Source organism: Solanum lycopersicum, chromosome 7 (genome assembly GCF_036512215.1).
Source record: "Solanum lycopersicum chromosome 7, SLM_r2.1".
NCBI classification, from domain to species: Eukaryota; Viridiplantae; Streptophyta; class Magnoliopsida; order Solanales; family Solanaceae; genus Solanum; species Solanum lycopersicum.
In genome coordinates, this window is record NC_090806.1 from 70,119,998 (window position 1) to 70,140,870 (window position 20,873).

The 20,873-nt window shown below is 34.3% G+C and overlaps 3 protein-coding genes across 4 annotated transcripts; 1 reads left to right on the plus strand and 2 right to left on the minus strand.

Moving 5' to 3' along the window:
- The first annotated feature begins 2,829 nt into the window (after window positions 1-2,829).
- LOC101258676 (uncharacterized) lies at window positions 2,830-6,998 on the plus strand. Its single transcript, XM_004244280.5, has one exon. The coding sequence runs from the start codon at window positions 3,944-3,946 to the stop codon at window positions 6,842-6,844; it is 2,901 nt and encodes a 966-aa protein (XP_004244328.1). The 5' UTR covers window positions 2,830-3,943; the 3' UTR covers window positions 6,845-6,998.
- Window positions 6,999-7,606: 608 nt separating this feature from the next.
- On the minus strand, window positions 7,607-8,188 carry LOC101258389 (PRA1 family protein G2). Its single transcript, XM_004244279.5, has one exon. The coding sequence runs from the start codon at window positions 8,186-8,188 to the stop codon at window positions 7,607-7,609; it is 582 nt and encodes a 193-aa protein (XP_004244327.1).
- A 5,266-nt stretch (window positions 8,189-13,454) lies between these two features.
- On the minus strand, window positions 13,455-19,973 carry LOC101263134 (uncharacterized). 2 transcript variants are annotated; one of them, XM_004243951.4, is made up of 4 exons: window positions 19,774-19,973; window positions 18,447-18,852; window positions 16,912-18,058; window positions 13,455-16,522 (listed from the first exon to the last, which is right to left on the minus strand). In XM_004243951.4, exons 2-4 carry the CDS (start codon window positions 18,596-18,598, stop codon window positions 13,625-13,627), a joined length of 4,197 nt encoding a protein of 1,398 aa, XP_004243999.1. In that variant the 5' UTR covers window positions 18,599-18,852; window positions 19,774-19,973; the 3' UTR covers window positions 13,455-13,624. The 2 variants fall into 2 exon arrangements, with proteins under 2 accessions (XP_004243999.1, XP_010324223.1); XM_010325921.4 differs by having other exon boundaries at window positions 19,540-19,954.
- Window positions 19,974-20,873: the final 900 nt, after the last annotated feature.

Sequence of the window (20,873 nt, forward strand, 5' to 3'; positions counted from 1 at the left end):
TATATATATATATATATATATATATATATATATATATATATATATATATATATATATTATTTAATCTGATAATCAAATTTATATTATTGAATGTCTCACATTTGCCATTATTTACAAAAGTTTAGATTGCAATCTAATATATCTCATATAATTTTCAATTTCTAAATATGAATCTTTAATAACGATCTAAAATGTCGATAAATTTTAAAGAAATGAAAGGTCATTTTTTAAATAGTAGTCTTGAATGGTCAATTCAACCATTCTTCTTCTAAAGCCCAACAAGTCATTGTTTTGGGCCATATCTAGCCCGTAAGCATAATTTTGATAGTCATTTTTGTTCATTTTTATTTTTGAAGTTTAAAAAGAAATTTAAAATGAAACTTTTATTAATAACAAAAATTATTTATATAACTGTTCTAACTTCTGTAGTATTAAATTTTAAGTTGTTTTAAATGAAAATAAAAAATCATAAATGATGAATATTGAAACGGAGCTAGAATTATGCATTATTGACTTGCGTTTATTAAGAAGATAGAAACATTCGTTTCGATCGATATTTTGGAGATTAAAGGTTGAAAAATAATTATGAAGTATGATTAAATTTAGGGTAACTTTCACATATAACAAACAAAAAATTCATATTTGTATGCTATAGCAAACTTTGCATAATTGTGCTCCATAGCAAACATAAAACTGTATAATTTGCTATACATATACAATTGTATAATTCGCTGGCCTAAATTGTATAATGCGCTGGCCTATTTCGCTGCAGTTGTATAATTTGTTTTGCATACAGTTGAATCGAATTAAAATGTATGTATATTGCATAATTATAAGTGTATAGTAAGAAGATATATGTTTTTCTCACTTTATACAAAGAGAAACACAATATATACACTTCTGTTGTATAAAGCTAGAGAAAATTGTATTTCACTGCAATTGTATAATTCGCAATTTTATAATTCATTGGCTTTTTTCTCTGCAATATTTGAAGTAAAATGTTTGTAAATTGTATAATTAAGTGTATAACACGAAGATATACATTTTTTCATGTGTATATACAATTTTCTCTCGCTTTATACAAAACAGAAACAAAATTATACACTTCTGTGTATAAAGCGAGAGAGGCAAGCGAGAATGGAGAGTGGCGAGCGAGATTTTTGGGAGAGAGACGCTGGCAAATTTTAGCTAATGTTTGCTATGGAGCACAATTAAATCAAACCCTAGCTATTCCATTTAATTTAAGTTATTAGTTTGCTATTATACAATTTTCTATAATATTGTGAAAAGATCAATATAAAATTTTATTTTACTTTTGGTCAAATTTGTGGATAAACTTGTTACATTTAAAGTAGACAGTCCAAAATAATAAATAAAAATAATAAAAATGTCAGCTGTACCAAGACATTTAAATGTGTTTTAATTGGTTCAATGAATTTAGTTACAAAGAAAGGAACACAACATTATCCAAGTATTTCAATCAATCTAAAATTATATATATGTCTTGTAGTGGAGAGACAATTTAATTTTGCCATCCAATAAAATTCCAACAAAATGGGGATTCCATTTCCATTAAAATTACGAATAAAATAAAATTGAATAAATTAAATGGTTAATGCATGTTTACATATTGATAATGTAAAGAGATTTGTTAGATTATAATCAACTACTTAAAAAGTTACTAGTTCATAATCGTTCATTTACATTTAATTCTATATAGAAGCGTCTCTAAGAAAATATAATTTCATCGAATTCAATTAATATTATATTCTACTTTATTTTAATGAGTAATTTTTTCTTATGTCGATTTACGATAATCTAAATTCATGAAAAGAATAACACAAAAATAAAGTAAAGAATTGCTTATATAAAAATGAACTGTATTTTCTCTCTAGTAATTATGGAATCATTAAAAAGATTATTTAATGATTCCATAATTACTAGAGAGAAAAAAAATAAGGTCAGAAGTATATTAAATTCCAACCATTAATTAAGAAATATTATGTGCACATGGAACAGACAAGTAGTAAGAATAAGAAATGCTAAAATGACAGATCTTCATAAAACTTTTCATAAATCATAATAACATCATTATTATTACAAATAATTTGCTTAATCAAAAGTCAAAATAAACAATAAGCCAAAAAAAAAAAATTACTGTAAAGAAAAAAAATATAACTCAAAATTAAAGCTTCCAATTAACTTGCCGACAGAAGTTCAACTAGAGGAGTTACTGTTTAATTCAAAGTAATTTTCTGAATCATAACTCAGAAATTTCCTAGTGTCAATAGCATATTCTTTGAAACTCGATGAATAATAAATTCGTCTCTCTATCATGCTCTGGTTTTATATACATCTTTTGCTTGTGACGAGTCTAGAGTATGTAATATACAGTTTAAAACTTGATAGATAACAAGTCATCTTTTTCTATACCCTTCTTCATTAAATGTCAATCTATTATGCGCGATAACTATCTAACATCTTATTTGTAATAAATTTAGTAATGTGCGTCTAACTCAGACATTAGCATTTAATTGAAATGGCAGGGCCCATCATCATACTCTAGCATCTTGTAAAAGGGAAAAAACTTTTATATTACAAAGGTGGAATCCTTAGCATAACCTAACTATAAATGTTCCTTTTTTGAAGGCCAACTGGTAACAAGGGCCCATGATGAATCTATTGTTGGCCTATTTTATTTTTTCTTTTATAGTGCATGCATACTCCTAAATAATATCCTTTTCAATTACTCTATTATTTACTTCTTCTATTCCGTTTCAAAATAATTATCGCTTTATTATGTGTCATTTTAACAAAATAAGTGTATACTAATATAAATACACATATATTGAGACAAGGAGCTTTCAAATTATTGATGATTTTAGTGCTCAATGTTGGACTGGTCTCTGGTCCAATTCCCATAGCAAATAATGAAAATACTGTCAGATATGAATAGAGAGCAGCAAACCTGCATTCAAACAGCAATATTTGGTTTTATTCACTTAGAGAGGCATTACTTGTTTTGAATCCCCTTTTTCGCTTTTAATCATAGATTTTAAAATTTTATTTTGAATATCTTTTAGGTCAGATATAAGTTTTAAATACAAATTTAAATTAGTTTTTAAAATTTATGATCAGACAAGAGCTTAATGCCTCATTAACACCAAGGTTACACAGCTCTTCTTTGGTTACTCTCCCAATGCCTTTTTTTTTTCTTTTCTGTATTCATTCTGACCAATCTTTGGACTCTGTGACAGAGTGAAAATTATATACTAATGTACATAAATATTGCTTTTACTAAGTTCAAATATGCAATCTTACAACACATAAAACAAAAAGAATGGCTAAGCCCAAGATAAAAGTATTAAACTAAGCACATAAAATACTACACCACTTAACCACTAAACAATCTGCAGCTTCTTTTGAGAGCATTTTCTTGTAATATTTTATGTTCAAAAACCTCACAGATCCAACTCATATACTAGATTCCCTCTTCTGTAAAAGCTAGAGGGGTCATGGAGACTCAAATCAAATGATGTTTTTCTTCTTGGTTTCAAATGAACCAAATCAAGGTAAAGTAAAACTAAAAAAACAGTCAGTTTATTTTTTTCTGCTTCTTTTGGCTTTTGAGAGGAGCTAATATGTGTTATATGGATCATATTAGGTAAAGACTTTCTTGTTTTCAATGTAGATGTATCCTTTTAGCTTACTCTTATTCAAGTTTTTCTGAGTTCTGACTTAAGGAGGCCCACAGTTGTATGATATTCACATATATGCTTTCAAAAGTCTTTACTGTTGTATTCATCTGATTCTTGAAAAAAGAGAGTTTTGATCCCAACCCCACAAATTAAATTACTTCTGACTAAACACCATATCAAGAATCCAGGATCAAGATCAGTTTTTTTTCCTACTGAAATATAGCATTTTGTTACCTTAGCTGAGAATGGATGAAGTGGAAATTCCTGTTGTTGATACTCAATCCCTTACTATCAAGATTGCAAATTCAGGTCAGCAGAAATTGACAGCAACATCATCTGCATATAACTCACCTTCTCTCATTTCTCCTCCATCTTCTGCATTTGTTTCAGCATTACAATCACCTTACATTTCTCCAAGAGCCACTTTAGTTCCAAATTCAAATCAAGAAACTCCCATTGTTCCTCTTACCTCAGTTGTCCATCCATCCCCACCAGTCTCATACTGCGGCTCGCAATCTGATGATGTTCCCAGCACCTCCTACACTCCACCACCAGAAAGATATGATTTTTCTGATGATCCTACAGACACAAAGCTCAAGATTGTCACCTGTGTCCCAGTTTCAGGACCGGAAACCGATCCCAGGATATCATTTTCTTTCCCTGTCCCTCGAATTTCGTTTGCCAAGGGGTCGGTTTCACCTGCTTCCAATGCTAAACTTAGGAGCTGTGATGTGTATATAGGATTCCATGGTCAGAACCCGAATTTAGTACGCTTCTGTAAGTGGCTCAAATCAGAACTTGAGCTTCAGGGAATTGCTTGTTTTATTGCTGATAGAGCAAAGTATGCAGATAATCAGAGCCATGAGATTGCTGACAAAGTTATATGCTCAGTCACCTTTGGTGTCATAGTTGTCACTGGTTGTAGCTTCTCCAACCATCATAGCTTGGAGGAAATAAGATTCTTCGCGCAAAAGAAGAACTTGATTCCTTTGTTCTTTAACACAGATGCCAACGAAATTGCTAGTCTTTTTAACCACAATGGTGATACCAAGAAATGTAAAGAGGCACTGGATGTAATACTAAAGTGCCATGAGTTTAGATTGGAGACAGATGAGAGTAATTGGAGATCTTGTGTGTCGAAAGCAGCTGGGATATTAAGGGCCAAGCTTGGTAGGAAAAGTGTTGTAGAAAAGTGTACAGAAGGTTTTGAAGAGTTGCCCTTCCCAAGGAATAAAAGTTTTGTGGGAAGAGAGAAGGAAATTATCGATATAGAGACGACTCTTTTTGGCTGTGGCGATTCTTTCGAGCAAGAAAGTGTTGTCCCGAGTGCCAAAGGAGGAACACCAGGACAATCTGAAGGTCTGGCTGATGATGAAAGTGAAGCTGTTGTTGGCAGAGGCAAATACATAAATCTAGAGCTAGGAAAGAACAAGGAAACAAATAAAGAAGCTTGGGTTGAACGAAATTCGCTGAAGAGACCCAAGTACAGAAAATCAAGAAGTGGTAAGGATAAGAACTTGAGTATGAGTGTTGTATGCATAAATGGGTTGGCTGGTGTTGGAAAAACGGACCTCGCTTTGGAATTCGCTTACAGGTATTCACAGAGATACAAGATGGTCTTGTGGGTAGGGGGTGAAGCTCGCTATTTTCGACAGAACATATTGAACTTGTCTTTAAATTTGGGACTGGATGTGAGTGCAGATGCAGAGAAGGAAAGAGGGAGGATAAGGAGTTTTGATGAGCAAGAATCAGAAGCATTCAAGAGAGTTAAAAGGGAGATGTTCCGCGACATGCCATATTTACTAATTATAGACAATTTAGAGACTGAGAAGGAGTGGTGGGAAGGGAAGGATCTTCATGATTTGATACCAACTAACACTGGTGGTACCCATGTAATTATCACAACACAACTCAGCCGGGTAATGAACTTTGATCCGTTGCAGCTGCAGCCATTGTCCACACCTAATGCCATGATATTGATAAGGGGAAGACGTAAAAAGGAGTATCAGGCTGGTGAGGTAGAATTCCTCCATAAATTTGATGAGAAATTGGGAAGGTCTAGTTTTGGTCTGTGGGTGGTTGGGTCGTTGCTATCGGAGCTTGCAATACTGCCATCTGCTCTATTCGAAGCTGTGAATCAGGTTCCAGTTGAAGAAACTGCAAGTTGCTCTAATCTATCCATTCCACATCAACAATTCTGTAGAGACAATCCATTTTTAATGAAAACATTGGTTTTTTGTACAGCCCTCTTGCAGCAAAGCAACGATAGCAGGGACTCTGTTGCTTCAAGAATGCTTCAGGTAGGAGCATGGTTTGCTCCAGCACCCATCTCGGTGAATTTACTGGCAGCAGCTGCAAAGAAAATTCCTGTAAACAGAAACAGGTTCAAAAAGTGGACTAAATGCATGAAAGTTGCTCTATGCTTCTACTCAGGCCAGTGCCTGACAAGCCAAGCATGGAAGAGCGAAGAGGAATCAGCACTGCTACTAGTAAAACTTGGTTTGGCACGAAAAGCCAACAGGCAAACAGGATGCTGGATCCAATTCCATCCCATCACACAGATTTTTGCGAAAAGGAAAGATGGACTAGTTGCTGCTAAAGCCAATATTCAAGGTGCAAGGAAACTTGGAAACCCGGTAACAGATTCTGACCATCTTTGGGCATGTGCTTTCCTTGTGTTTGGTTTCAAGTCTGAACCACCAGTTGTTCAGCTCAAGGCGATGGACATGGTTTTCTTCATCAGAAAAACAGCTCTTCCTTTGGCAATCAGCGCTTTCACAACATTCTCACGATGCAACTCGGCCTTAGAACTCTTGAAGGTCTGCACAAATGTGCTCGAAGAAGCAGAGAAGTCATTTGTTTCTCAAATACAGGATTGGTGCCACGGATCTCTCTGCTGGAAAAAGAAGCTGCAATCTAACCAAAGAGTGGACGAGTACGTTTGGCAAGAGGTGACATTATTGAAAGCTACCCTACTGGAAACTAGAGCAAAGCTGCTACTAAGAGGAGGTCATTTTGATAGCGGAGAGGATCTTTGCAGAACCTGCATTAGTATCCGAACTGTAATGCTGGGACATAACCATGCTCAAACTTTGGCTGCTCAACAAACCTTAGCCAACTTAGTAAGGATGAGGAGCAAAATATGATCCCAAAAAGCCACCTTTTTGGTGGCTCAGTTTTGTTTACTGTCACCAAGCTATTCCCTCTTTAGTTCATGTAACATAGAAATCATCCATTATCAAGTACTTTTTACCACATCAGTTCAACTTATACGAAATGCATATCGATTTCAGCAATTTATTCATTTTGTTAAGCAAATTTAAGTATTTAACCAACTACCATATGATCTCCCTACAACAACTGCAGTATTTTTCCTGCCAGATAGACAGAATAGACATGCTGTGCACTACATTGTATATTTAGTATTATTTCTCTAGTTGGATGAACCATGTCTCATGGCATTTGGTTCATTCGTTTACTACAATTCTGCCTCATTAAACCATTAAAAAGATAGACTTTTTAACTCATAATAAGAGAAACAACGCGAATTCAAACAAATCCATTGAAACAATTGTCAAATAAGAAACAAGATCAGTAACAACAGGTTTTCCTGTAAACTTTTGGAACTCCTCTTCCTTACATACAAAAACCAAAACACTCGGTAAATTCACTCTCACAATCAACAAACAACTACATACCCAATATAGTCCCACGAGTGAACATGTGAGGATACAATGTACGAGAGAACTTATCTGATAAATAAAAATCAACATCCAACCAAAAAATTTATCAAATCCTTTTAACATCTTCTTGCTTTAATTCAGTAATTCACACAACTCTCAATCAACAAAAACACAAAAAAAAAAAAAAAAAAAAAAACTAAAGAAGAATCAAATAATGTTGGTGAGTCAGTGTAATGATCCTCTTTCAGCATTTGAAATCAATCCAGAAGAAACGGCGTCGTCTTCATCAACAAACAACCCTTCTGGATTCCTCAAACTTCCATGAATCACTGATAACAAAACTCCCATCATTATACCAATCATCAAACTGTTCAAAATTCCGGTATACCAAACAACAATGGCAGAAACAGTCGCCAGACCGGAAATCACAGCTAGATCGCTAACTTGATGCCCTAGAACAACCATAGGATCCTCCCGGAAGAAGAGAAAAATCAACCACGACGCAAAAATCAAACAGAAGAAAATCAATAAAATTGGTGTTCCGATGAGTGAACAAGCTGCGCAAGCAGAGATGAGAATAGCATAATTAACGGAGAAGTACTTCAAGTTCCTGCGGACGCGAATTGCAGCATCGGAGAAGGATGTCGGAATGTCAACGGCGCTTGCGCCGGCGATAAATTCCGGCCATGGTCGACTTCGGGAAAGGAAAGTGTATATATTTTGAACGGACCGGTTGATGACATCACCGCCGGCGATCGGGATGGTGGTGTAGGTGGCCGTGGTGACGGAGGTCGGCGGTGATGGCATATTTGTGAATTATGTTAAAGTTTGACCAAAGTGTTATGACCAATAATATACCCAATAAGTATTCATGTCTGCATCTCGTGATGTTATCATCAGTTTAAAAGACGCCAATTTCGCTTTTTTTGATAATAAATAATAGTGTAAGGTTTGAATAATTACAACAACGTCTCATGTAATATCATAAGTGAGTCTGACGAAAATAATATGTATATTTTTACTTTTATCATTGTGAAAATAGAAAGTTATTCTTAACTGCTCAAATAAATTATATAGAAAATAAGCATGTGAAATAAATATAACAATGAAAGAAATCATGCTATAAATAATGAAGAAAACAATAATAACAATGTGAAAAACAATAAAATAAAGTCAATTAAATATGAGGAAATATTTAAATTGAAGAACAAGATAATTAGAAAGTAATACTAATAATATTAAGCATTAACCAGAAAACATTAGAATAGACATAGTCTTATTTAAGGTCATATTTTCGATAAACATAGGTGCCACATATCATTATTTTCGTAAACAAAAAATTGTGCTATTAAGCAAATTTATACAATTTAATTATTCATCATACATATAGTTTGCTATAACTATCACTCACAAGTAACATTATACATTAATTTTTTGAGCTGACTTCGATTTTATATAATTAGTCACATTTGTATATGTATAATTCGCAAAAATATACAAATACATATGTATAATATCCAATATCTAATCAATATACATGTACAATTCACTTATCTCCCACCCTATGCCCTTTCTCGCTCGCCTCTCTCCTCCCTCTCCCTATCTCGCTCGCCTCTTTCCTCTCTCTCCCAATTTCGCTTGCTTTTTATACAAATGCGTGTGTATGTAATATACAATTATCTAACCAATATACATATACAATTCACCTCACTCTCGCTCGCCTCTCGCCTCCCTCTCCCAATCTCGCTCGCCTCTCTCCTCTCTCTCCCAATATCGCTTGTCATGTGTACAAAGACATACGTATAATATATAATTATCTAATCAATATACATATACAATTCACCTCTCTCCCACTTTTTGCTCTCTCTCTCGCCTCTTTTCTTTCTCTCCCAGTCTCGCTTGTCTCTCTCCTCCCTATAAATGTAGCTACGAATTATAATTATCAAATTACAATTATGAAGAGTAATTAGACTATTTTTTAATGGCTATATGTGAAAGTTCTCCTTTTGTAAATGATTTGACTTTATTTATTTTTAGATTACATGTGATTGGTAAAAATCCAAACATGTTGGGTCAATATTTGGGCTTTAGCCCGAAGGGTCTTAACCTCATTTCACACTATGCGCTCAAGACTCTAATTGGACTTGCTTCATTTATGTAAGATGGGCCTGGAGTAATATAAGCCCAAATATTATGGGCTGCTTTCTAAATCATCGAAATTTTGCACAAATAATATAATACTATATTATTGTTATTATTTAAATTTTATCGTTCTTGAATAAACTTATATAAAAATGATCTCGACGCTACAATTTACGCACATTTTGTCAATCCGGCAAGACTTGTAACTGATTTAACAAGGTATAAGAATGATATTTAACATTGTGTATGAAGTCCAACACTGATTTATTAATATAGGTAGATATCACAATTTCAAAGGTAACCTTTTTATTTGGCCTTCTAGTTTGAAGAGGCAAATACATAAATCTAAAGTGATGTGTGATTTTAATCAAAACCAAAAATTGGTTCACGTTCAAATTATATAGTGTGCTAGATTTTCCACATCTTTAAATATAAAAGAAAATGACATTAAAATAATATGCACTAAAAATAAAAATTGGTTATTAGCCAACTTTATATCATTAAAATAATAACTTTTCATTATTGAAATAATCTGCACCATATCGAAGATTTGAGTTTTGTCAAATTTGCATATGTATTTAAAATTTCTCTCGCTTTATAGAAAACAGAAACAGAATTTATACATGTCTGTGTATAAAGTGAGAGAGGCGAGCAGAGGGAGAGTGGCGAGCGAGAACGGGAGAGTGGCGAGCGAGAATTTTTGGAAGAGAGGCTGGCAAACTTTGGCTAATGTTTGCTATGGAGTACAATTAAATCAAACTCTAGCTACTCCATTTATTTTAGGTTATTAGTTTGCTATTATATATAATTTTTCCTTTAATTTATTTATCTTATTTTAGCTTATATGAAATTTAAGAAAGTAAAAAAATAATTTTTTAATCGTTTGATCATAAATTAAAAATATATCAAAATATCTTCTAATCATATGGTTATAAATCATGCAAAAAAGTTAAAACTATCGAGTGTCTTAAAAAAGAAAAAAACATTCTTTTTGAAATAGACTAAAAAAAAAATATCAAACAAATTAAAACATTTTCCACAAAAATACTTTTGGTTTTTTTCCTTAGAAATATATACAAAATGGGAGGAAAAAAGAAAGAACTAGGGTGGAAAAAATGGGATCAGGTAAGGAGAAAAATCGTCAAACCTTAATGTTATGATTATAAGTAAAGTAAAAATAAAAATATATCGATTACAGTTTTAGATGAATTGATCACTCATTTTAATGACATGATAATAGATATAAGTTTTAACATTAAATTTTCTAATCACTTATTATCATTTAAAAAAAATTAAGTGCTTAAGGCCATGATAAATTAAAGTCAAAGATACAGGACACACCTAATCATGTTGTAATTATTTAATACTCCTTAAGTTAATGAAAGTAGGTGTAGCATATTATAATTCTAACTCACAATATATATGTGCATTCATCACACAAGACTAGAATCTCTGGATAGACGCAATATTCATTTAAACTTGTAATTTATATTTAGAAGAGAAGAAAAGTGATGACGAACATCACCATGCAAAATATACAAAGCATATCTTTATTTCTATGAACGTATGTTCGAATTAACTTGTGTGTTGATTAATTTTATAAGATACATATTTGTTATTAATTTTTCATTAACACAAATATTCGATAATTCTACTTATGTGAACACAATTTAAAAAAACACAACTAACTTGAGTGTATTTCATATATATGTATATAGGGTTTGACCTTAATTAAAAGACGATTGGTACCACTTTCGACACTAATAATTGTTTCTACTTATTATATATATCATATATTATATAAAGAACAAGTTATAAAGATTTGTTCAGTGGGGATTGATATCAATTTACGCTGTAAGTGCATATATATCATTACATAAACTGGATAATTAAAATAAATATAGTCAACCTTCACTAATAAATATAATATTATAATTAATATAATAGTACTGTTATGTTATATGATTAAGAACATCATCCAAAATCCTCAATGAACATAAAGTTACTGTTTCAAGATTGTGTTTTTTTTATTTTTACCTAAATTTAGTAAAACATCGTTATTTAAGAAAATACGAAAACTTTCGTATACATATCATGTTGTTTGTCTCCCTCCACGCCACCCCTGGCCCCTGCTAGCCAACTTGCTCCCACTCCCTCACCCTCACCCCAACTCCTCCACCTCACATGATATTTATATACTTTAATTTTGAGATATTTAAATATGTAAATGTCTTAAATAATAATTCGCATTTTATATGACATCCTAGGTCACGTGTTTGTTTGTTCAATCTTATTGAGTATCTAAAGTTTGTTGAAGTCAAAGTTAAAAGACGTATTTATACGTGTCAGAGGACAACTTGGTCATCTTCATATATTATTATTCTTATTGGTATAGTGGGACCTATGTTTTCCACCCAAAAACATGTAACACTAGTCATCTATTTTGTTGTTGTTTTTCTATTTTTTGTTTTACTTTTGACTAAGTGTGTAAAGGGACAACCACAAGTTTGGTCGTACACACTAACATAATTTTCTTGCAATTTTGTAACGGCTATTTTTCTTGATTGCTACCTACATATATTATTATGTCCATTTCATATCTAACACACCCTACGTACGTAACTTAGGACTTTTCCCACAAATTTGGATTATTATCATTCTTCTACTAGTTATTATTATTATTCATCATACCAATATTATAAACAACACCAAATATATTTTTTCTTATACGATCAAGGGATCTTAATTCATTGAAAATTCACAAAAATGATTGTTTATATGCGATAGACCCTTATAAAAACCCTAGTAGTAGCTTTGGGATCTTTTTTTGGTTGGAACCCTCTAATTTCTCATATTAGTAGTAAAAACAACTACTATTACTTGATATTTAATTTGTGTATAAGTAAGGGATTCGTATGAACTTGTCTATTCAGCACGAGATATGGTAATGTATTATAGATTTAATAGTAAGAATATCTAAAGATTGAACACATCAAATCGTGAAACCTTCTCTAAGAAATAGAAAAAGACATAAAGGAGCGTCAATGAGTTAAAACTTTTTTCCCTGCATGCAATAATACAAATGCACCCACCACACGTACACCACTGCAGCAACAACAACAAATTGTCTATTATGTTCCCCCACCACCCTCTTCTAGCAATATGTTTATAAATATAACTCGAATTTTTCAAAAATGTTGTTATTTTTAAAGAGTCTAGAGTCTGAATACTCACCCAACGATCAATTTTGAGAAGTCTGAGCTACAAAATGTTTAACCATCTCATACTTTCTCTTTTGTTACCACATGAAATATAGGGATATCACTAAGCATATATTGTTGTTTCACCATCAAACGTGCAAATGCTGAATGAAGTGAATGCAGGTCACATCAACATTATATATATAGCCATGCAAGGCAACTTATATATATATATAGCTGCTGTCATTCCACTACTCCCACCAGTGACTCATTTACAACCTGTAATGTTCTAATTGATCTTTCTATTCAACTAGACAATAATCCAATCAGTCAGTGGCAAAATAAAAAATTTCGCTAAAATGATCAAGGTTTATAATTTGTTGAATTCTATATAGAGAGTATAAAGGGTGTTCAAATGACCACCCTTCACTTAATTCAGTGGTTGCGTCAAGCCAACAATAGTTCTACCATCCTAATTGTTGCTCGGACTCTTCAATAATGCTAATGGACGGATATCAGATCCTTGAAAAATATACTTTATGAGTGCGGCAATATTTTTTGATGAGTCTAAGCAGTACAGCTAAAAGAGCATCATTAGTATATGACCATTATATTGGAAGCAAAGAGATGTTAATAGGAAACCAATTTAGAAGTTCATATCCTTTGGAAAAACTCATTATTTGAGGACTTTTTATACATTAGACAGACACTCCAGGGAACTTTCAACTGGCTTCAGTAATTAAACTGCTTTATATATATTATATATATCTATGGAACTTTCAGTACTGTTTTGAGTAAACATCAAACGCTATGAAAGCGAAAACCCAAACTAGAAAAACTCATCTGCTCAACTTTGCCGCGTTTTCTTTTGTCAGTCAAGATGTAAAAGACGATTTCTTGGTTATGAAAAACCTGGAGAATAATATAAAGATGATCTAAAAGGACCTGCAGGTGATGAGGAAGCTGAGAAAGAGCTCGGATGAACTAAACTACAACCGTCTGGGTTGACATTCCATGTCTTAGCAGGAAGCTCATTCACTTGAGTAAGCAAATTTGCATTCTGAGCTGCTCCAGTTTCACCACGCGGTCTATTTTCACAGAGATCCACAAACCTTGAGGTATAGCCTGAGCTAATCTGCATTTTCCCTGAGTTCATGGTGTATGGAGAATTAGCCTCGTTTTCTGGAGAATCATCAATTACAATAATTTCTCTGACAGCATTTGGCCCAACTGAAGTTGCATTCTGCCAATGAGAGATGGGAGTTGCTACAAACTTCTTCATATCACATGTCTCGTTTGGTCCATTTCGCACAGTATGTAAGTTGCCCCTACCTAAATAGTCTTGTCTGCCAAAGGGGGCACCCATCAATCCACTGCCACTGCTCTTACACAAAAACGAGGCTGGAGATGTAGGGGATGGCTGTACTTGTGGCCTTGAGTAACTGTCTTGACTTTTGAAACCATTTAACAACCTGACATCAAAATGCTGTACTGGATCACCACTTTGAGGGAAGTGAGGGACAAGACGATTATGCGCATCCACCTGATGGAAGGAGTTGAGATCCTCGTTACGAGATCTGGTGTTTGCCTGGTCAATCATGGAATTCGAGTGCGATGATCTTTTCAGTGGGGAATCTTCATCTTTGTTGATGACCATTAAGTCCTTCCCCATCAGCCTGAGAACTGGATTAGAAGCAGATGGACTAAAAGACTCGGATTCACGAGTTGGGAGCTTGAACTCAGAATCAGCAGAAATACCAAATTGAGTATGTGCCGTGGCCGATGATTTAGTGGGGTCATTTGTTTCAGGTCCTGAACTCGAGTCACTTAGAGAAAATGAGTTGCTCTTCAATATGATATTATTACATCTTGTGAGTGAATCACGGCTCAACTGATTCTCACTCGCAGGAAAAGGGGAAAGGGCGATGGCTCGTCGCTGTAACAGCTGTGACTCTTCACGATTCACAGCAAACCCTTGAGATGTTCCTCCTTCTTTCCTGACACAACAACATGGCTTATCATTTGTAAATCTGAAAGTTCCTTTTCCAGGAAATAACGCATTTGCATCAAATTTGTCCAGTCCATCTTTATCATTTCCTGTGTTTGCAGTCGGACGTAGTGCGACTGAATTTTCGACCAGAAGATCAACAGTTCTTCCAGAAAAGCTAGACCTTTTATCTTCCCAGCCAGTGTGGCATTTGAGCATTTCTGATGAATCCCTTCCACTGTCATACAAATTACCCGAATATCTTGAGCCAGTTCTAGCCATAGTTGAGTTAGAAACTGTTGATGCAGCAGACGTAGGCGAACCAGAAGAATCCTGATCAATGAATTCGGGATGATCTGCAGAAGATTGAATTCTGCTGCTGGATAATGATGAACTCCCATGAAGGTCTTCTGAGCTCATACGACCAGGACTAGGTAAAAAGGATCCCGGTGGTCCTGGTATGGGGATTGGATCAACCTCCAAAAAGTAATTCCCTTGCCCATCAGCGTTAGATCCTAATTCAGCAACATCATGGACATCACCATCAATCATCCCTTCAACACCTAAAATAGGATCTTGTGAACATGTTGCAGCTTTGGTTCCAAGAAAAGATCCTTTGTACTCTTCGCTAAACAATTGTGACTCGCAATGAGTCCTAGCAGGCCCAGACATCTCATCAGATCCAGCATCCATAGGCTTGCTAAAACTCGTAAAATCTCCCCTCCCAGCAAGTTCAGAGACAGTTGGATCCATAGTCTTATCACTCTTACTTTGATGATTCGCTTTCACAGATCCCAGTGCATCAGATGCACCTGCTAAAATGCTGCCAGTTTCATTATCAGAATGGGTCAAAGCAGACGATTGTGAGCTCTTTAAGCCCAGAGTGCCTTCCAAATTAGAGGCCATAATTCCCTCTCTATTTTTCCTGATGCTTAAAACCTCAGATCTTTTAACATTTACCCAATCACGATTCCTGCTTCCTTGGATTTTTGTTTCACTGAGATTTCCTCTTAAACAAAGTTTCTCTCCTTCAGTCTGGAAAACTTCAGCTTCTTCCGATTCTGAGCTGGAGCTCCGACTAGACTTCTTAAAGGAAGCTGTTTTCCACTTCAAATTATATTTAACACCACGAGCAGGCCCTTCACTGACGGACGAAAGGTTCTTTCTCAATGATGACAACTTCCTCGCCTTTGAGGAGAATGATGGATGAGCGGTGGACTGTTCACAGTTGACCTCAGAGTAGTTATCTGTGTTTCTTCCAACTCTCACATTTTTCACAGAAAGTGCATGGCCTGTAGTCATTTTCGGATGATTGTTCACAGAATGGCCATCTACCTTCAAATGTTTTCCTTTGCACCTTTGTAACACTAGGGATCTCTTCTTGTTAGATGGGAGTGAAGATTGAGATGATGAAAAGTCCACCACTTTCTTGTGTAGAGAAGGTGGTTCCTCGCTACGTTCTTCTTGAGGCTGATCAAGTAGCATATTCCCCATTCTTTGGCTACTCTCAGGCAAACAAACAGATGATCTTGGAGATTTCACAAGACCGCTTCTCTTTTTAAATGGATAAGTCTGAGGCAACACATCATTGTCACTTTGCACGCCAGTCGACATATCAGCGCCAGAAAGCTGATGATTGTCCTTATCACTGATCTTCCTTGTGAGGCCAGTTCTCTTTGAACATGCCCATTGTTTTATGGTTGCCAATCCATTTGATAGCATCTGGTCCGCAGATCTGAGGTCCTTATTTAGGCAATCCATTTTGTCAACATTTTCTCTTGGACAAAAGGTGCTCTCTTGACCACTCTTAATCTGTTCATAAAATATTTAGCAACTTAGTTCAAAGCAAATTAATATATTACATACTAGGATTGCTAATTGGTACAAACAAAATATTTTTGATAAAAGATAAATGAAACCCCACCTGCACCCGCCCCTCCTTTCCACCAAATTTACCAAAACAATCATGAAATTAAGCGAACATGAAGGGCAAAGTGCAGAAAGAGATGTTTAACATTGCTCTCCCAATATTCTTTTGTTTTCCGCTCCTAAAATTTTGCAGTAGCATTACTGCACTATAGTGCTACAGTTTCGGAAGCAATGAAATTTTCGAAGATGAGATGTACTAGATAAAAGATGGGTTTCAAGAACAAAACAAAACCTGAGGGAACTTCTTTATGTCCAGGATTTTAAAAACATACCTTGGGACAGTGATCTGGCTTGGACAAGCAAAACTTTTTAGTATGAGAAGCAGATTTCAGAAGGTTGTGATGTTTCTTTCTTTTCTTCGTCAAAATGAATTTGCTTCTTTTATCTCCATCCACCATTTTTTTCTGGAGAGGATCAATAACTGGCTTCGATGATGGTAGCTGCTCATCATTGAACTTGGACAGAATTCGAAGCTTCGTGCCATTGGCGTCAATATAAACAGCACCTTCATTAGCAGTGCATTCAAGGTTCACAGGAGGAGGTTTTTCCAGTTTCTCAACACCAGGTACCTCAGTGATCTCTCGAATAGATAACGTCGGATTTGAGGCCCAGTTGGTTCCATTCCTCCTATCAAGATCCTCCAGTGTACAGCTCTTAGCCGTAGCATAGATATCCACCATCAATCTCGTTTTTCTTGACTTTATCCTGTGCTTAATCACCTTGGGATTTGCTGTCCACTTGGCTGTTGATGACTCTCCAGAGAGACACTGATCGATGTGAGCATTCAACGTGGTGTTTGATGAGGATGTGAAAGTCTTGCAAACTGGACATACTTTCGAAGCCATTGCCTCAGACACCATGAAACTGTTTGTGGTAGTGTCTGCCTCGTCTACGTTCCGATCTGTGCCGTTGCCAAATTTGACCATTAATCTGCACTTTTTCGCTGATTGTTGTTGTACTGTACTCCCACTCTTGTTTGACATGGGAGGTTTCTTGACCAGAGGTTCCAGCAAGTTAACAGCTTCTGCTCCCGAGCAACGCTGTTTCCTTGTTTCAGCTGTTGGAACTGAATCAATCTCAGAACAAGACCGACTCGTTAACGTTGAACGAAACACCTTTTCTCTATCAGATCCACTTGAATTGATATTTCTACAATCCACAGCTAGTTTTGGCATACATATTCTACCACTGCTAGAACTAGTGGGCACAGGATCATCATCTAGCTCAACATGTTTCTCCTCAGAAGTGACTATATTGTCCTTGTCAGTCGAACGATTATCTACAGCACATTCCTTATCAGATTGAAAAGGAGGTAACAAATCCGTCGTTGCGCCATGCCTCAAACAAAGCTGCAAATTTTTCTGAGAAAATGGCCAATTGGTCTTGATGTCCTTTCTCCTGGTTCTGAAAACATAATCCCTACAAAACATTTCATATCATATGTCAATACCTCAAAACAAAATAGCAAAAAGAACCCCCACAACAAATCTTTAACCGCTTACTATATCACATGAAGAAGAATCAACATAAAACTCATCTCATACACATTTACATATGTATACCATAATAAATATAGTTACATGAAATCTTAACCAAGACTGGAGGTAAAAGACAACAACCTAAAAAAAGACTCATTTTTTTTTGTTTCCCAATATCAAAAATCAATGAGAAACAGTGGATCTGACCAACAAAAAGAAAATTCTCAGATGACTAAAAAACCCCTTTGAACAGTAAAACATTGAAGAGGTGACTAGAAACTAAAATACCATAACAAGACAGAAGCAGAGTTTTTCTTTTTTTTTTTTACCTTATGGAGAATTTGTTGTTGTTATTATCATCAAGGTCAGAGTTGGACAGATCTACTATCTTGTTATCAGAAGAAGGCCTTTCATCACTACTACTACTTTTCAGTAGAGAGATATGACAAGGATCTGGTGGAATGTTTTCAATGGATAACATCTGCTGATAAAATTCTCCCTTCTTCTTCTTCTTGTGCTGTCTTCCCAACAGTCACAAGAACTGCTGCTGCTGCTACTGTAGCTATATTTTCCAAGACTACTACTTAGTCTTATCTCCTTATTATACTTAGCCCTCAGCATAACAGTAGCCTAAAGGCCTCTCCACATATACAAAAATAATATTAATACTTACTGTTAACACAACAAAACCCCACCACCAACAAAAAGATTTACCCTTTCTTCATTAAAATCAACCTGCAAAGATAAAAACAGAAGATCAAGAAATACCCACAAAGACTAAAGAGGCTATCAACAAGTACAATGTTATTTTATGTGTTTTGAAGTAAATCTGAAGCATCTATTTATGTTGAATCATCTTTAAAAGACTAATAGAACAAGAAAAGAACCAATTTTGGGAAAGAAAGAAACCCACAAGCAAAGATGTGAAGAAAGATCAACACTCATGTAATGTTATTTTATGTGGACAAAAACCAAGAAAAAGGTACATAAAATTTATCAAGTTTTGCTTATTGGGGTACAACTAAGCACTATTACACATCAAAAAATCAAAGACCAAACAAAGTAAATCTAATTAAATCTTAACAACAAAGGGATGGTTTTTTTTCAAAAGTTTTTGCTGTATACAATGAACCATATTAAAAACTTTCAGTCTTTTGGTCAAGGATATAGTGGAAAACTGAACAAGAAAACAAAAGGGCATTGAAGTTTAGATAGAGATGAAGAAACCCCTGAAATCAAAATTAAATCTTTTTTTTTTTGGTTTGGTCTTCAATGAACAGTAGAGTTTATGACCAAAGTTCAAAACTTTTTAGCTAAAGACCAGATTTGCTTGTTTTGATCAAAGAAGAGTTAAAACTCCTTGAAAATATAAACCAAAAAAAAAACAGATCATGAAATCAAGAAAAATCTAAGTAATCAAACCTCATCTCACTATTATATACCCCAAACACCAGCTCTAAAAATTAAGCAAAACCCAGATGTAAATGAAGAAAAAAAAGATGACCCAAGAGAGGAAACAAGCAACTAATGGAAAAAGATCAAGTGGGTATGAGAAGAAATCCCCAAAAAAGAAACAAAAATAGAGTCTTTAGTTGATTTTCAAGACACAAAATGAGAAGTTTCCAGAAGATGAAATGAGAATGACAAGAAATATACCAAAAAGTATTACTAGTAGTAGTAGGGACTGGCTGGCTGGCTGTATGGATGGAGATGAGATGAGATGAGATGAGCTGAGAGTATAGAGTAGAGAAGATTGAAAGGAAAGAAGAATAGTGAAGAGATATAGAGAAAGAGCACCACCCACTCATACATCAAAAGAGGGCATCAGGTTCTTCTCTCCACCAAAAAGCAGGTTTGGACAATTAATCACCCACTACCCCCTCTTTTACCCCCCCACCCCCACCACCCACCCACCCTCCTTAAGTGAGAAATAGAAAAATGGTGAAATTTTTTTTGGATTCATATGTTGTTTTTGTACTAAAATTTCACTAATTTTTTATTTGTGCTAAATATAATTTAGTGTTTAATGTTTATATTAAAGTCTGATTTATTTAATCAGGACTTATAAGAATAACTTCATCTATTATATCATAATCGGTACTAAAATTTTATCTACTATGTCACACTAAAATCATATTGAAGAATAATACAAATAATCTCATCTAACACATTGTATCCTGTTGTATAAATGTTTTTCTTGCAAATTTATCTTTAGTTTCAAATTATAAATTTTGATTGACATAAGATTGGAAAGGATGAGTCTTTTAACACATGCAATAAAGAGGGTCATTGTGGTTGGTTATTTGATAAGATTAGTATCAACACAAAAAAAATTTCATAAAATAACACTCTTTAATTGTATTTAATGTATTTTAATTGAATCGATATCTAATAAAATATATATACTTTAATTTTTATAAGATAGAATAATATTATATATATATATCACCCTCTTTAGATTTTTCAATTGCTTTATAATAAATCACTATCACACCATTTCATTCATTAAATCTATGTATAACTAAAACATGAATCAATCCATGCATCTTAAATATTGCAGGACACTATATTAAGAGTAAAATCAAACAAAACATAAAATAATTTTATAAAATAGAAAAAACAAATTCCTTTTCTGAAAAAACAAACGATGAAGGCAAATGTTACTTTTCCGTCACAATTTGTTTATCTTATTTTTTAATTTATTTTTTATAAAAAAATGCTTCTTTGTATTTTTTAACAATCCTCTTATTCAAAAT

Bases quoted from the DNA above. Each gene is read 5' to 3' on its own strand.
- LOC101258676 (XM_004244280.5), top strand. From the start codon at position 3,944: ATGGATGAAGTGGAAATTCCTGTTGTTGATACTCAATCCCTTACTATC.
- LOC101258389 (XM_004244279.5), bottom strand. From the start codon at position 8,188: ATGCCATCACCGCCGACCTCCGTCACCACGGCCACCTACACCACCATC.
- LOC101263134 (XM_004243951.4), bottom strand. From the start codon at position 18,598: ATGTTATCCATTGAAAACATTCCACCAGATCCTTGTCATATCTCTCTA. The intron at 18,059-18,446 runs GTAAAAAAAAAA...AATGTTTTGTAG, and splicing joins AACAACAAATTCTCCATAAG to GGATTATGTTTTCAGAACCA. The intron at 16,523-16,911 runs GTATGTTTTTAA...TTTTATGAACAG, and splicing joins AGCCAGATCACTGTCCCAAG to ATTAAGAGTGGTCAAGAGAG.